The sequence below is a fragment of the Alosa pseudoharengus genome, unplaced genomic scaffold (genome assembly GCF_046254945.1).
Source record: "Alosa pseudoharengus isolate Yale_2024_CS ecotype anadromous, Long Island Sound unplaced genomic scaffold, YU_APseudo_1.1 YU_APseudo_1.1_scf_6, whole genome shotgun sequence".
Classification (NCBI taxonomy): domain Eukaryota; kingdom Metazoa; phylum Chordata; class Actinopteri; order Clupeiformes; family Clupeidae; genus Alosa; species Alosa pseudoharengus.
Genome location: NW_027468848.1, coordinates 19,155,867 through 19,171,661, shown reverse-complemented (window position 1 = coordinate 19,171,661; position 15,795 = coordinate 19,155,867). Strand labels below are relative to the sequence as shown.

The window sequence follows — 15,795 nt, the reverse complement described above, 5'->3', positions numbered from 1 at the left end:
TGCATTGAGACATACAGTTTGGCCGTTCCGGAGGTCTGGACTTTTCATCTAGTTGTGAATGGGTTCAGTGTCCTACTTTGTTTCACTGCAATTAGTTTGACATTGTTTGACATTTAAATCAGCAGCAACGTTTCAGTAAAGAAACAAACTGTTTGTTGAGTGTTGATAGATCTCTCTGCTATTTGCATTCATGTTAACCTTTACTGCCAGGTGATTAGGCTTGTCTGTGAGTTTGCTTAACATGGACAGCAGGAACGGAAGAGAACCATCTGTTCTCGCTGATCAGACTATTTTCATGTCCTCCCATGAGGCGTTGGCATGGGCTTAAGTGGTGTTCTTGTCGTTTTTTACCGCGTTCTTTGCTGTCGATGTCTCTACTTGGTTGTGTGGACGTTGTGTGGAAGTTTTTAGGCGGTGTTGCCTGGTCCATTGAAGCGGTCAATGGAGCGGCCTTCGCACTCAGGAGAAAGTGCTATTGAAGCTGCAATTCACTGCTGAAGAATCTTGGCAGGGAGGCGTAGAGCAACAGGGAAAGACCTTAAAAGGAAGGGTTACAGTACAGTAGAGAGAGCATGGTGTGTGTGCGCGTGCGCGCATACACACACACACACACACACACACACACACACACATTCAGGCACATACACATGCATACATACTCACACGCAAACCCATAGGCTGCTCACTTGCAATCTCCTTTGCACTCACTTGCAAACCACACTTAACCACTATTGCTATTGAGTTTTCATTTGCAATTCTGTTTCACATTGAAATTCATATTGCGACTGTGTGTGTGTGTGTGTTTTGGACTGTCCTCTGTCAGTTCAAAGCAAAAAGCGAGAAGAAGAGAAGCATTGAAACTGGATTATGTGTGGAGTGCTCTGTGTTTTTGTCCTGTATGGCCCCGATTTCTGAGGGGGGTGAAGGGGGCGGGGGGGGGGGGGGGGGGTGGATGGGCAATACAAGATTGTGTTCGAACACACAAAAACACACACACACAGTCGCAATATGAATTTTAACTCACACACATACATACATACACACACACACACACACATGTGAGCCCCCCCCCCCCCCCCCCCCCAGCACTGCCTGTGGTGCAGCTGCTTTAGCAGATGTTGAGAAACCTAACTTTGGATGCTGCCGGACCCTTCAAATAGAATAGGAGCCTCGCGTCGCTGTTGTTTTGCAGAAGGAGGAAGCTGTACGCTGGCTGATAATTTCCTAGTGTGAGAAAGTCTTGTTGCAGGGAAGTCCTAACTTAAAGAAAAGCATGTGTGTGCAGTGTGTGTGCAGTGTGCAGCAGCAGATAAATGCCCTAGATTGGGCCTATCTGCAGTCAGATTACACAGAAACGCTGGAATTATTATCATCAGTCTCTTCAAAGTGAAGCTGGAGAGTCTGAGCTTGTCAGCCTGGCTCTTGTCCTCAGAGACCGGTGCCCCTTTTAAACTGGGAAAACGTCACGAGCTGCGCACATTAAGTTCACACTGGGCAGTGGCAGAGCTATGTTCGGACGTCATAGTTGCCGTGCCTCTGCGAAACTAGGGGATGTGGTCAGACAGTATCTTGGGGCGGCTTCAGTGTACCCCAACACGATTAAATTGTCACACTTGGTGTGTGTGCATCTTTCAGAAAGGTGATTTTGAAACGGGTTTCAGTTCTTCTTCTACTTTCTCCAGAATAATTTGCCAGGAATTCGACTTTAAATGTGGCGTGACAGTACAGTCTTTATCAACTCTGTCTTTTAATGCAATTCTTAATAGCCCATGTTTCCTCAGGGTTTCCTGTGTCTCTGACTTTGTGTGTGTGTGTGTGACAAAATTGAGAGAAGAGAGAGGGAGTGAGAGAGAGAAAGAAAAGAGAGCGAAATAAGAAGAGCCAGAGAGAAAAAAGGAAGAGAAGAGAAAGAGAAGAGGAGAGAGAGAGAGAGAGAGAGAAAGAAGAGAAAGAGAAGAGAGGAGAGAGAGAGAGAGAAAGAACAGAAAGAAAAGCCTACCACCACACCATACATCCTTTTTATCACAAAAAGATCTGACTAGCTTCCCTGCCCCCCCACACCCCCATCTGTTTCTTTGAGCCTTGACTGGGCGCATTCTATTTTCTGTTCCATAATTGCCACCAGTGTGATGGAAAATATTTCTAATTCTACCAAACCGCATCCTTCCAGCTGCTCTGCGTTACAGCCACACTCCGCAGGCTTGCACAGACTCACACTGGGCCATAGCCCAAGCTGGTACGCAGGCTGTCCAAGGCCCTCAGCGTCCTCATTTAAGTCAAATAGCAACTATCATGCTGCCTTTTTGCCCAGCAAAGTGCTGGATTCCCTGAAACCAGGTCCCAAGATATTTGCAGAAATAGATGAAGCACTGTAAAGGAATAATAAGAAAAAAATGTTTGTTGAGTTCATGTTTCTGTGGCCTTGTAACAGTTAGAAATGTGGATTAGAATGCCCAAATAATGTAATGCTGGCTGAACTTGGGATGTGAAAACTGAGGTTCCTCTAGGGCAAGGCTAGGATGTCGATTGCTAGCGAGTTCTTGCTTTGGAGTACAAAACCATAGTCGTTTTGAATGACTTCAAAGGCTCTCTGAATGACTGGTTCTGCTGGGCTGTGAGGCAGCTGTGTGAGATTCTGTTTGATAGAGCTTTCCAGAGAGGTCAAGCTATTTTTGCCCCCACTTTAATATATTTTATCTCACAGGTGTTCTAGCAGTGAAGTATATTGCACAGATAGGCTAAATGCTCTCTATTTATTTTACCCAGTGCTTCATATAGTATCATTAGTGAGTGTTTCAAGGAGATGAACTGAAACCAGTTCTGCAAAAAATAGACTAATAATAATAAAAAAAAAGACATCTGCAAATAATAGGCTTATGCAGTTAAATTCTGAACATGTTTAACATTGTGAAACGTTCAGATTTGCCCTCAACACTAGACTTTCATAATTTAGTTTACTTTCAGTTTCTCTGACACGTTCAGAAAATGGCATTACCTAATCAAAAGAACTGCACCCTGTAAATTCCAAATTAACTTCCTTCTCATTTTAGGCAGGGATGTGTTTGGTGTCTTTGAACCCAGGGAATTTAATTCCAATTAACTAAATTCAATTTGGCTCCACGGTCCTCACCCACTCTCACAGAGACGGTTTGGAGCTGTGTGAAACACTTTGGCCCTAACTGAGGAGGAGAAACAAATCCAATACCCTCACCTCCCTTGTTTTTCCAGTATGCAGGTAATATTTGAATAATTGCCATGCAAAGTTAGAAAAATTATTCAATGAGTGCATAAATAGAAAAAAAAAAAAAGTTTAGTCAAATGCAGATCTGAGTAAATTCACCTATAAGTCATTATGCCTTAAAAGTTTTGTTTAGGTGTTAAACTATTCTTCAGAGCTGAAACTTTCTGAAAATTATTCTTGTCAATTATGACACGGAAAGTGACACTTTGTGGTTGCTTTCGTCTTGTCCATCAAAAGCCAAAAAAAGAGAGCAAGTTCTGTTGGGTTAGTGTAGTTTTTCTCAAGAGTCACTCGTCACATCTGTAGGATCTGAAAGAGGTTTGAAGTGGTTCAGTACGCTAGCTTGCGCAAAATATCTGTGATAGTCGCTCAGCTGGTGTAAAAAAGATGTGCGTGTGAGTGTGTGTTTATGGTATGCTTTATATGGATATTTATATGTTTTGTTCTTTGTTGTGTTTAAACCGCATCATGCATAGTTGGTGATGCAGTGATGTGTTGCATTCTTGTGCTCATCATTGTGTTTTTTAAGTGTGTGTGTGTGTGTGTGTGTGTGTGTGTGTGGTGTGTGTGTGTGTGTGTGCGCGCGTGTGCGTGCGCGCGCGCATACCCCTACTTTTACCTGTGAGCTGTGTGTGTGGGCACTGGTGATCGTGTTTGTATGCACAATTCGAGCATACCTGACCTTGCTAAGCTACCCACGGAAAGCCCCTGTGCTCTCTCTGTATCTCTCTCTCTCTCTCTCTCTCTCTCTCTCTCTCTCTCTCTCTCTCTCTCTCTCCCCCATCTATCTCTGTTTCCCTCCCTCTCCCTCTGCCTCTCTTGGTGACAGCCTGAGCTGTGGTTCACCGTCTCTAGTCCGTAAACAGGATGCACGCTCGACCTGGCTGAGTATCAATGCTGTTTGCAGTGTCAGTGAAGCTACACACGCTCACACACATTCACACAGTTACACTTACTCACTCACTCATTCACTCACTCATTCACACACACTAACACACACACACACACACACACACACACACAACCATGGTCCTCCTAAGCTGGCAGCTCCTGTGAGATTAGTTATCTTCACAGCATCGCCGGCCCTTTTGAATTTGGAGGGCGCCTGTTGTTTTAGGAGCCGTGGGCAGAGGCCGAAAAAGTGCAGAGCTGTGTGTGTGTGTGTGTCTGTCTGTCTGTTGAAGGGCAGTCAAACCCTTGTACAAGCAGACACTTTTTCCTTTTTTGTCATTTAACTATAGAAGATGTCTGCATTTGCAAACGTGCATGCAGACAGACTCTTGCCTCCCAGAATTTGCATAGCTAATTCCACTACTGCTACATGAACTGTACTGAGTCCTTTGCAATGGCATCATTTAGTTTGGATGAATCTTACTTCTGTGCATCCCAGGATGTCTAATGCAGTGGTGATGCAGCAAGCGGTTAGCACTGGCTGTGTCCCACTAAGAACCGATAAGATGCTGGCTAGATTACTGTGAATTGCCCTATGCCTGCGTCTTCCATGAATGGCCTCCCCACTTGCTTTGCATCAGCAACATCTGAACTGTGTACACATACACAGACACACACACACACAGAGCTGAGACCTGAAGCTTAGAGTTACTGAGACAGAAGAAACAGGAAGCTGTATATATTTTTTTTTTGCTCTTTTTATGGTCCCCCCCCCCCCCTCCCCCTGCCTCTTTTCTCTTTTTATTTTCTCAGTAAGCGTCGGGCCCACAACGTTCTGTGAAACTGCGGTCACGCTTTCGAGAGCACGGCTGAAAGGTCAGACTGATTGACATTTCACTATTTCACGCGGCGAGATGGCAAGGGGAGGGGAGGGTAAAAATATAAAATGCCATGTTTATAAAAAAAACCATGACAGAGATGCGAAAGTCCTTCACACCAGCCTGGCCAGCCACTATCTGATGCTGGGTGAAAGCTAAGAGAGCGCTAAAGCTGCGCAATGGCACACAGTCACAGGTTTTTCTTATTCTTTTTTTGTTTGCTTATTGTGGTATTAAACAGTCAGCATCTGTTCCTAGAATGAGTGGTGAGTGATATTGAGAGGTGAGCACGCTCTCATTACAAGAGTTGCTGAAAAGAGACGCAAGTGTAATCAGCCCAGAGTTGTCCATGCTAGCGACACAGGATATTGTATGCAGATAGTATACCGTAACAAGTTCATTGAAATGCAGCTTGCCTCTGAGAAATGGCAAAGAACACTGTCAGTTGAGTATCCTACCTGTGGCTGCTGGGTCTATCAGATGTTCGTGTCAGTATACTACTCCATACATATATTAGTAACTACTGAAATCAAAGCCGTCTTCAACACAAAATAGACTAGAGGCATACGTTTTTCTGTGTCAAGGGTATGCCACAGGAATTGGGTAACAGAGTAGTGGCATTGAACCATTTTTTTTTTTTTGCTGAATTGAGTGTAGTCATTGTTTCATAGGTTACTTTTAGGCATGAATTGAGCTTGAGAAGACCACAGATGAAAAATGTTGATCATTGTTTATCAAAGCCCAAAATAAGGTCATCATGTTGTGACGTTAAACACTCCATTATTCAGTGTAAGCTCATGGAGGAGTTAAGTAAACAAAATATATATAAATGAAAGAAACCACTCAGATGTTTTAACTACTTTTCTTAAAAAAAATCTCAAACTAATTATTCAATGATAGACTGGCAACAAGGTATATTTCTATTTTGTAGTTGACAACTAATTGATTAATTGAATAATTGTTGAAATTCTAGCCCTAAGTTAGTTGCTATAATCTAACAATCTTTAACTGATAAAAACAGTAAAGATGTCCTGTAATTCTGATGTACAGTATGTGGGAAATTCATTTGGTGTTAGGCCTATGTGACATACAGGCAGGTGATTGGAGTGCTTTGGTTGCTGGTGTGATGGTGTTTTAAGCCCCTAACGTCGTCTTCCAGGCAGCCACTGGCGCCTTAATGCAGGGGCTTACCTGGGCTTCAGCCCAGAGGCCTCGACCAATGAGGGGCCTCCTAATAATAATAATGATAATCAATAATAATAAACGGCGTGTCCGTATTCGTGGCGTCATTAGCCTACTCTGGAGCTAGTCTAAATAATTGAGCACATCTTACTGCTCTACAAGTACATCCATGCAGAGGCCCCCTTTGTCTTCTCCAATTCTAAATTGTAACAAAATGTAACAAAACGTAATAAATCCCAACGGGTGTAGAGGAGCTAGAGGAGAGGCTGAAACTGACTGACAAACTTATCATACAAACTCTGGAGATAACGTGGGTAGGATTGAAGCAACGATAAATGAATGACGTGGATTCCTGTAACTGTCCATGAAAACAGAAGGCATAGCAGGTAAATATCGTAGCAAATAGCCTGGAAATGAAACGGCTTTAAAAACATGTATTTCACTTGTCTCATTGGAGTGGACGCAGAACATGGGCTGTGGCGCAAATAAATGAATTGGTGATCTGCATTTCCGTTCACCAACAGCTAAGTTTGTGCTAACCCATTCGCACATATTATAGTCTATGTTATGTTTTCTCCATTGTTAACGTGAGATATGTCTCCATGTAGTGTAGTGATAATGCATAAGGTAGCCATGTTCACGTCACATGAGCCAGCTTGTTCTGTAGGCTAAAAGTATTTCTGTCCCTCCCAAACTGCGTTAAACTGGTGTGTTAAGTAGACAGAATTTCAAAAAAAAAACTCCTGGGGAACCCCCGACATGATAAACACATGCACTTTTGAAAAGCTTTTAAACGTCCATATTTGTACCCATCTTTTAATTTAGCCTACAGCCAGTGTTCAACAAGTGTAAAAGTTCAACGCTTGTTTTCGTGCAGTAGGCTAGCCTTTTTGATAAGCGATGTCATGGGTAGGTAGACGTGATTCGAGGACTTTCTGTTCCTGTTTATGTAAAGGTTTTACATAGGCTGAATAATGATAGGCTACACTGCATGTTATTAACCAAAAGCATATGTGTCGGGTCAGATCGCGGGCCGGGTATCATTTAATAATAATTAATATTTGCGTTGTGGGGGGGGGGTTAGGGTTAGGGTTAGGGTTAGGGTTAGGGTTAGGGTTAAGGTTAGGGTTAGGGTTAGGGGGGCGGGGCTTAAAAAACATATAGCCCAGGGGCCTCGGGTGGTATTAAGGCGCCCCTGCAGGCAGCGCCACTGATCTATAAAAGTGTTCTTTATAGATCAGTGGGAAGCGCTGCCACCGTCCACTTAAAGGCACCTAATTCTAACCCTAACCTTAGCCCATGCCTAACCCTAGCGCCTTCCAGGCAGCGCTGCCTTGAAGACAATGTTGGGGGCTTAAAACACCAAAAAACACTTGCTAAGCATCTATCAACTGTTTCGTCTTTGTGCTTGTCTGGTCATTTGTTTGTCCCCATGGTTTATTGCATGCGGTTTGAAGGAAGTGCTTTGCGTTCTTTTTGAAATTGTCGGTCTCAACATTTTTGGTGAGGTTTCTTGGAAATGTTTTGTGTCCGAGATAGCAAGAATCATTGTCACATATAGCTGAGGTCCTTCAAAAAATCTTTGAAGTGAGAAGTGGGTATAGAGGCCATTGGTTGTTGCAAGATCGAATCAGTAGATCAAAAAGATACCTAAATGAAATCAGGAGAATCTTTATCAGTGTTATGCGAGTCATTTGATATGAATTAATTAGTCAGCCTACTTTTCAATTCAACATGAGCATTGTTGTGACTGTGTTGTGCACTCATAACTAAAGTGTAAGGACATAGTACCAGAAGCAAAGCACAGCTTTCTCAGTTAATATCCTCAGATATGTTGATTGTGCCCTTATTGACTTTGCGTAATATAATCTGATGCAACTAAATAAGTTGCACAAGCAAAGGTTACCAAATGCTTACATGTGTTGCAGCAAGTTTAAGTTTGGTCTGACCACAACTCATTCAGCCACGAATGCAAAAGCTGATTGCAGTAGCTACTCTGACATGTCAAACCTTATGCAATTTGAGATGTTGAGATGATGAGACTCATGTTCTGATAGCGGTGACTCATCATCACTATCTATGAGGTGTCTGTGACTCATGTGTTGGTACCCAGGAACCTGTTACTTAGAGGGTTTTTAGATTTCAAAGAATTTCATTGTGAAATTGAATGGTGAGGTGTGTTTATGCGACTGTGTTATTGATAACAGTGGAACTGTGTCGTCTCCTGTGAAGTAGCTATGACTAATGGCGAAACACACTTACGAGAGTGTGGCGAAAACTGCTCTGACTCTGCGCAAAAAGGGAAATGAGTGATTTACTGCTTGCTGTGCCAGTGTGTCTCAATGAGCGGTGTGTCTCTGTGTGTGTGTCTCTGTGTCTGTGTCTCTGTGTGTGTGTGTGTCTGTGTGTGTCTGTGTGTGTCTGTGTGTGTGTCTCTGTGTGTGTGTCTCTGTGTCTGTGTGTGTCTGTGTGTGTCTGTGTGTGTCTGTGTGTGTCTGTGTGTGTCTGTGTGTGTGTCTGTGTGTGTCTGTGTGTGTTTGTGTGTGAGGTGACGTTTGTCAATGAAAGCAGCATTCTCTTGCAACACACATACTAAGTGAAAAAATACACACACACACACACACACACACACACACACACAGACACACAGACACACAGATAAAGAAATGTGCAAATATGTACTTGTATATGCTGAATTGAAGCACACACACACACACACACTCAGATATGTATGTAAATATACACACAGGATGTATATGGACTGAAATATTTGGGTGTGTCCTGGGTGCGTTGTCAAGAAAGTGTTCTTTTTAGAATTGTCAGTCTACATTCTAGATGAGGCTTCATATAAAGGGACATTTTTTTATTTTTGGATTAGCTAGAATCATTGCCCCATACAGCTGATGTCCTCTGAGGTTCTCTGAAGTCATTGGGTATAGAGGCCATTGGTTATTGGAAGCTAGGCTCAGTAGACCAAATATGCAAGCACTCTGAGATATGAAGAAAGGAGGGATATTTCTTTTTAAAGACCTAAATGAAATCAGGGGAATCATTTGTATCAGTAATTTGAGTGGGTCTAATAAATGCAAATATGTACTTGCACATGCTGAATTGAAGCACACATTCCCCCTCTCTCTCTCTCGCTCTCTCAGATGTGTATGTAAATATACACAGGACAGGATGTATATGAACTGAAATATTTGGGTGTGTCCTGGGTGAGTTTTTTTTTCCTTCTCATTCTGAGTAAGTCTAACTAATGGCTCATTCTCACCAGATCCATGGTATTTGCACAGTCACTGCTGTGGTGTATTCACACCAGGAACCTTGTTAAATGCGGGGCTACTGAGGAACTGCAACTTGCCTGTCTTCCATTGTATCTTTTTCACAGGATCGCTTCCAACTAACTTGCTCTTGCGTGAGAAATGGGTGCCACTTTTATTTTCTATCTCACTGATAGTTGCAGCGTGGCTTGAGGCAATATGAATGCTCTAACCTGTTATCATGAGCGCCAAAATGAAAACGTACGGGTAACGCAGCCAACACGCACACGCCGCATTTCTGGTGTGAATCGGCCGCAAGTTAGACCCAGCTCTCCTCTGGCTGCAGATGTTGTGGACCGAGAGTGGACAAGCTCCTCTGTGGACTCATCTACCCGCCTCCTCTAGCCCTGAACAGCTGTTAGTATCCTGTGGGCCCCACTTAGTTCATCCAGTACAAATATCTCAATACACCCCACTTTATTAGTCTCTAAAGCTGGCCAGTTGTGCGCCCTCTTATTTGTGGGTCATCATCTTAAGTGTTCATGACTGGGCACCGGTTCGCAGGCCGTACAGGGCCGGATATTGGTCCTCTTCTACCTAGAGCAGGGGTGGGCAACTAATTTCCCCAAGGGGCCACATGACAAACTGGGACTGTTGACGAGGGCCGGACCCAAAATACAATCAAGTCTGAACTCAATTCTGTCCAATTCTATTCTGTTCTTGTACTACATTACAAGTAAATCATATGGTTTTGTTTACTACTCGTAAGAACAGATGAAAATGTGAGGGAGACAAAGGAAAAACAGCAATAGGCTATTTAATCTATGTCCAGTATTTAATCCTCATTCTCGAAAATGATTTTTTGACATTGACATTTTTTTTTTCAGTTTTCAAAGACTGATATAAAAAGGTACTACAATATCTATATAATTAGGCTAGGCCATGAAAATGTGAAGGAGTCAGTACAACCATAGGCCTGTGCCACCATTTCATCAAAATATTTCATCATTAAATCATTACCATCATTAAATTAACTCTATGCAGAATTAGACTATGAAAATGTGGAGCAGACAATAGTAGGCTAGGCTGTCATTAGTTAGTCAACATGCACAAAGAAAACTATTTTAAAAATGTAGGCTATGTTTTTGCTTTAACTTTCTGCACAAAACTGTGATTGGTCAACTCGCCCTGTGTGTTGAGCCGGCTGCTTTAAGCAACCTGTGGGTAGTAGCATCATACTAGTTCGCTAACATAAGCTTTGCAAATAAACTCAGACATATTTTGGTTACAATGACGGGGTTATCCGAATGTAAACTATCTATCTGCCAGTAACGTTTTGAAATTAACACTTCGTATCGCCAACAAACAGCAGGAGTTCGTTCTGACAACCTTTGCGGTGGTGAGCGACGCAGACATAAAACTTTGAAAGGTTTACACCGACTTAAAGGCAACTGCATTGTGTCGACGCAGAAGCATAAATTCTATTCAGCAGCACAATTCAGTGAGGGTGTTTACATCGTATGCATCCACGCACAAATGTATGGGCGTACAAATAGCAGTCGCTTTCAAAATAAAAGCAACGATATTGATTTACGTGCATTATCTCTATGCTAGGCTCTTGACTATTTGTTCTTTCACGGACCTTACGCGGGCCGGTCAGGGAAAGCCCACGGGCCGGATGTGGCCCGCGGGCCGTATGTTGCCCATGTATGACCTAGAGCCTGGTCAGTTGCTTTCTTGAGTTGCCGGGCTGAATACAACACATGAAGGAGGAAGTGGGAGTGGAGTGGAGCATGCACACGCTAAACAAATTGGCCGCAGATTGACAAACAAGCCAGGCGCATTGCGTACAGAAGAGGTAAATATTCCGGTCACAAGATGCAGATGCGGACCGTGTGTGTGTGTGTGTGTGCGTGTGTGTGTGTGTGTGTGTGTGTGTGTGTGTGTGTGTGTGTGTGTGTGTGTGTGTGTGTGTGTGTTTCTCCTTGTTTCCTGTAATGATGTCCTGACAAGGTCTTGTGTCTATGACACTGACTCATTGGAATTTTGGTCCTTTAATTTAGATGCCCCACCCCCCCTCTCTCTCTCTCCCTCCTGCTGGGGGCCTCTGTCGAGGGGGGCCAACGAAAGAGAGGGAACTGAGTGAGCAAACGAGTAAGTTAGCGAAAGAGCGGCAGTTTGGATATTTACTCTTGTTGCGTTTCCTCCTCCTTCGAGGAGATTTTCAGTCATGATGATGTTGTCAGGTTCTGGGCGTGGTGCCCTCCCTGCGTGCCAGTTAGGCTGATGGCCGTCTCAAACCCACTCCCTCTCTCCCTCTCTCTCTCTCTCTCTCTCCCTCTCTCTCTCTCTCTCTAGGGCTGCCTGAGTTGACCCATGTGGGCCCTGGCTGCCATGCCTCCTCAGAGGTGTTTAGACAGCAGGCTCCTCGATTGAACTCCCTCAGAAGGCCTTTCAGGCTAAGGCTCCAGGCTCTAGAGCTAAACCAGTCAGCTAACTACTTCAAAAGGCATGCAATCAATGCAAACGTTTGAAAACACCAATACCAGCGCATTTGGCACTGATAAAAGCTTGCTAACGTGTTGGTGTCTTGCTAACAGACTTTCTAATGCCAATGTAATTGCCGATGTTATGAAGATTTTATGCATTCCAAAATTAAGGCCATCAAAATTAAGTTGAAGACTAGTAACTAGTAACCTGTGAAACAATACCTCAAAAAGTGTTGCTGTTGCTTTGAAGACGGGCCAAGCTATATAGCTAACCGATACATAGCCATTATACTGAATGAAGTACTGTTACTTTAACTAAGCCTATGAGCTCTTGTGTTTTGTGCTTCTTTGCTTGGAGTTCACGTGTGCCGGTCTTCAGACTGTGTGCTGTTGTGTTGCGGAAGCTATGATTTTTGAGTTGAAGCTATCATTTTGGGGGGGGGGGGGTCGGGCTGGGGCCCGGGCATTCCAGGCTATGCTGTTATTTTGAGCTGCAGTGGTGGAGTTGGAAGTCGACTGCTGTGTTGGGCTGACGTCGGGGGCGTTTATGTTCGCCTCGCTGCTGCGTTGGGCTGGTGTTCAATCTTCAGGGGGGTTGTTGTTTTTCTTTTGCTCTCGAGTTGCCTGGATGACCTGGCTGCTGTGCTGTGTGGCGGCCTTCTAAGTTTGGCCCGTTGGCTGTGGATGACTGCGTCCAGGGCAGTCGGAGGAAATGCGGCACTTTCTGATTTGTGTGAGAGCGAGACCCACCCCGGGGCCCTGGGAGAGAAGTCGAGTCCTCAATCGGACACGGCGACAAGGGGAACCCCCCCCAACCCCCCCGTGTGACACACGTTCCACTGCGCTGACTGAAATACTCCCGACGCTTCGGGAAGGTCGTGGGCGTGGGCGACTGGCGAGAGCAGAAGCAAAGAAACAAAACATCTGTGTGCTGCGCTGGGCCTGCGTCTGACACAAACATGACATGTACAGTATGCACATGCGAGACCCTGCCGTTGTGTCTGATTTGCGGCTTTGTAGCATTAGATTCTCAGATACAGAGAAATGACTACAGAGTCTATCGACGCTAAGTAGTCATGCGCATGTACACACACACACACACACACACACACACACACACACACACACACACACACACACACACACACACACACACAGACTGATGAGAAGTTGGCTGATGCAAACAGATATTCCTCTAGTCAGAGGGATTGTCAGAGTTACTTTTCAGCTCGTTCAACTTCCAGGAATCCATTACGCTCCCTTCCTCCCTCGCTCCCTCACTCCCTTCCTCCCTCGCTCCCTCGCTCCCTTCCTCCCTCGCTCCCTTCCTCTCTTCCTCCCTTCCTCCCTCGCTCCCTCGCTCCCTTCCTCCCTCGCTCCCTTCCTCCCTTCCTCCCTCGCTCCCTCGCTCCCTTCCTGTCTCTCTGTCTGTCCATCTTCATGCCCCCCCCCTCCCAATAGCTCCCTCTCCCTCTCCTGAGTTTTCTCCCACTTCTCAGTCGTCTTACCCCCACCCTGTGCTTCCTATGTCCTTGTGAGAAAGAGTGTGTGTGTGTGTGTGTGTGTGTGTGTGTGTATGAGTTCTTTGTCCTTCATGTGTGTGTGTGTGTGTTGTCTCTGTTTGTTTTTATAGTGTGTATGTGTGACAGAGAGATTCCTTCACTCTGTGTGTGTGTGTGTGCGTGCGTGTGTGTGTGCGTGCGCTCGTGTGTGTGTGTGTGTGTGCGTGTGTGTGTGTGTGTGTGTGTGTGCGTGTGTGTGTGTGTGTGTGTGTGTGTGTGTGTGTGTGTGTGTAGGCGGAGGTGAAGGGCTTGAGCACCAGGTCAGACTCCGCTCTCGCTTTATGTCCAGATGGAGACAAGCTCTGTCTAATCCCCACAGACAGCCTCTGACAAAGAGAGACAGTCAGCGAGAGAGAGAGAGAGAGGGAAAAGCGCTGTGTGCTTCACCAAGTCCAGCTCATGTCCAAAACCTTCAGAACCCCGATGAGTCAACAGCTGGCCAGGACACTTCCTCTCCACGCAACCCCCCTCCCCACCTCCTCTTCTCCATCTTTCTTTCTTTCTTTCCTTCCTTTCTTTCTTTCCTTTCTCCCTTTCAGTTTCTCGATCTCTCACACGTACACCCACACATGTGACACGTACACATGTCATGCATGGACTACTATACATATCACACACATCTATTATACACGCACACATACCCACACGCACGCACACATATCCACACACCCACACACGTACGTGTCACATACAGGAAGAGAGGTGGAACGTTGGAAGGCTGAAATTAGGCTAATTGCTCGGAGAAGCTGACAGATGTGCAGACAGCCCCTGAGGTCTGGGGCCAGTCGGAGAGCGGCGACGCGGCCTGGGAACCGACGTCTGTGTCCCGTCAGGAGACGGGAGAGTGAATCACCCCCGCGTGACTCCCACCCCACCCCTTTGACTGACTGTGTGGGGGAGTGATGGGCCCGCGTTTGATCTTGGCCCATTTATTAGGTCCCCCCCCCCCCCCTGTTTGCTTTGCTGGTGATCAGGCCTGCCGTGGCAGAGCCAGTTCGTCCGGGCGTCGAGGGCGGCTGTTCGCCAGGAAGAGGATTGAAAAGAGTGTGTGAGTCATCATGAGGAGGAGAGACACACACATGCACAGACACACACACACACACACACACACACACATACACACATGCATGCGTACAAACACACACATACACAAAAGGAAGCAAAAAGACTCCATGTTGTAACCTGCATGTGTAAATATAATAAAGGAAAGTGTCCTGGCCCCAGTGTGTGGGCGAGCTGGCCGAGGCGCTTTAGTACAGTACAGCCACACGGAGAGAACACTGAACTTAGATAGATAGATACTTTGTTGATCCCCAGGGTGAAATTCAAGGAACTTACTGTCTGTTAAAGATTTTTTTGTTAAAAATCACTGCTACAGTAATTCAATGAGTGTGTGTGTTTGTGCGTGTGTTGGGGGGGTGTTAAAACTTGATATTTCTTTTTTTCTGTCATACTGTTAAAAGTAGGTTTTTAGTGTTGTTGGTTGCTGTCTGGTTTCTATCTCTCTCTCTCTCTCTCTCTCTCTCTCTCTCTCTCTCTCTCTCTCTCTCTCTCTCTCTCTCATATTCTCTCTGTCTGTACATCTTGTCTGCCAATGTGTCCGTCTGTCCGTCTGCCTGTGTGCACGGCTGTATGTTTTATCTCTGTCCATCTGTCTGTCTGTTCCAGGGCTCGAGTCCCAAGCTGACAGCCCGTTGCTCAGATATCCTGGAGGTTCGGCGCTGCAATCGTCTGGAGATGCCTGACAATATCAACACGTTTGTTTTAAAGGTGAGACGGCAGAGAAGCCACAAATCCGCTCGTGGACGCTACGCTAGTCCCCCCACCCCCCTCCGTTGAACAGAAGTCATTTCTCCTCCTCTCCCTCTTGGCCTCGGAGCAGCAGCAGCAACTTGGAGAGCCTGGTTTTCTTTTTCCAATTCCTCAGAATATTTCCATGTCTATTTTTAGCTTCATTTTTTGTTTTGTTTTAAGAATGAATGGCTCTCTGACCTCAAGTGACACTCATCTCATCCGGTAGTCATTTTCATCCATTAGCCGTGTGTGTGTGTGTGTATGTGTGTGTGTGTGTGTGTGTGTGTGTGTGTGTGTGTTGGATCTTGAGCTCTTCCTCTCTGCCACACTGTTAAAGACAGTAGGTTTGTGCTTGTTCCCGTAGGTTAATCACTATCCAGGCAGTCTCATATTCGAGACAGAAAATGACCAGCAGGTCAGCTCCTGGACTACAGAACTGAAAGAATGTATCAACAACAGGTGAGTCCACCCACTCCATCTATACTGTCTACTACTGCT

The 15,795-nt window shown here is 45.2% G+C and overlaps 1 protein-coding gene across 3 annotated transcripts in view; it reads left to right on the top strand.

The window, feature by feature from the left end:
• sh2b3 (SH2B adaptor protein 3) overlaps positions 1 to 15,795 on the top strand; it is a 32,923-nt gene that overhangs the window by 8,479 nt on the left and 8,649 nt on the right. For all 3 annotated transcript variants that reach the window (XM_076271010.1, XM_076271009.1, XM_076271008.1), the window contains 2 exons: positions 15,172 to 15,273; positions 15,662 to 15,756. In XM_076271010.1, coding sequence (XP_076127125.1) covers positions 15,172 to 15,273; positions 15,662 to 15,756 — 197 coding nt within the window. The remainder of the gene's footprint in view (positions 1 to 15,171; positions 15,274 to 15,661; positions 15,757 to 15,795) is intronic.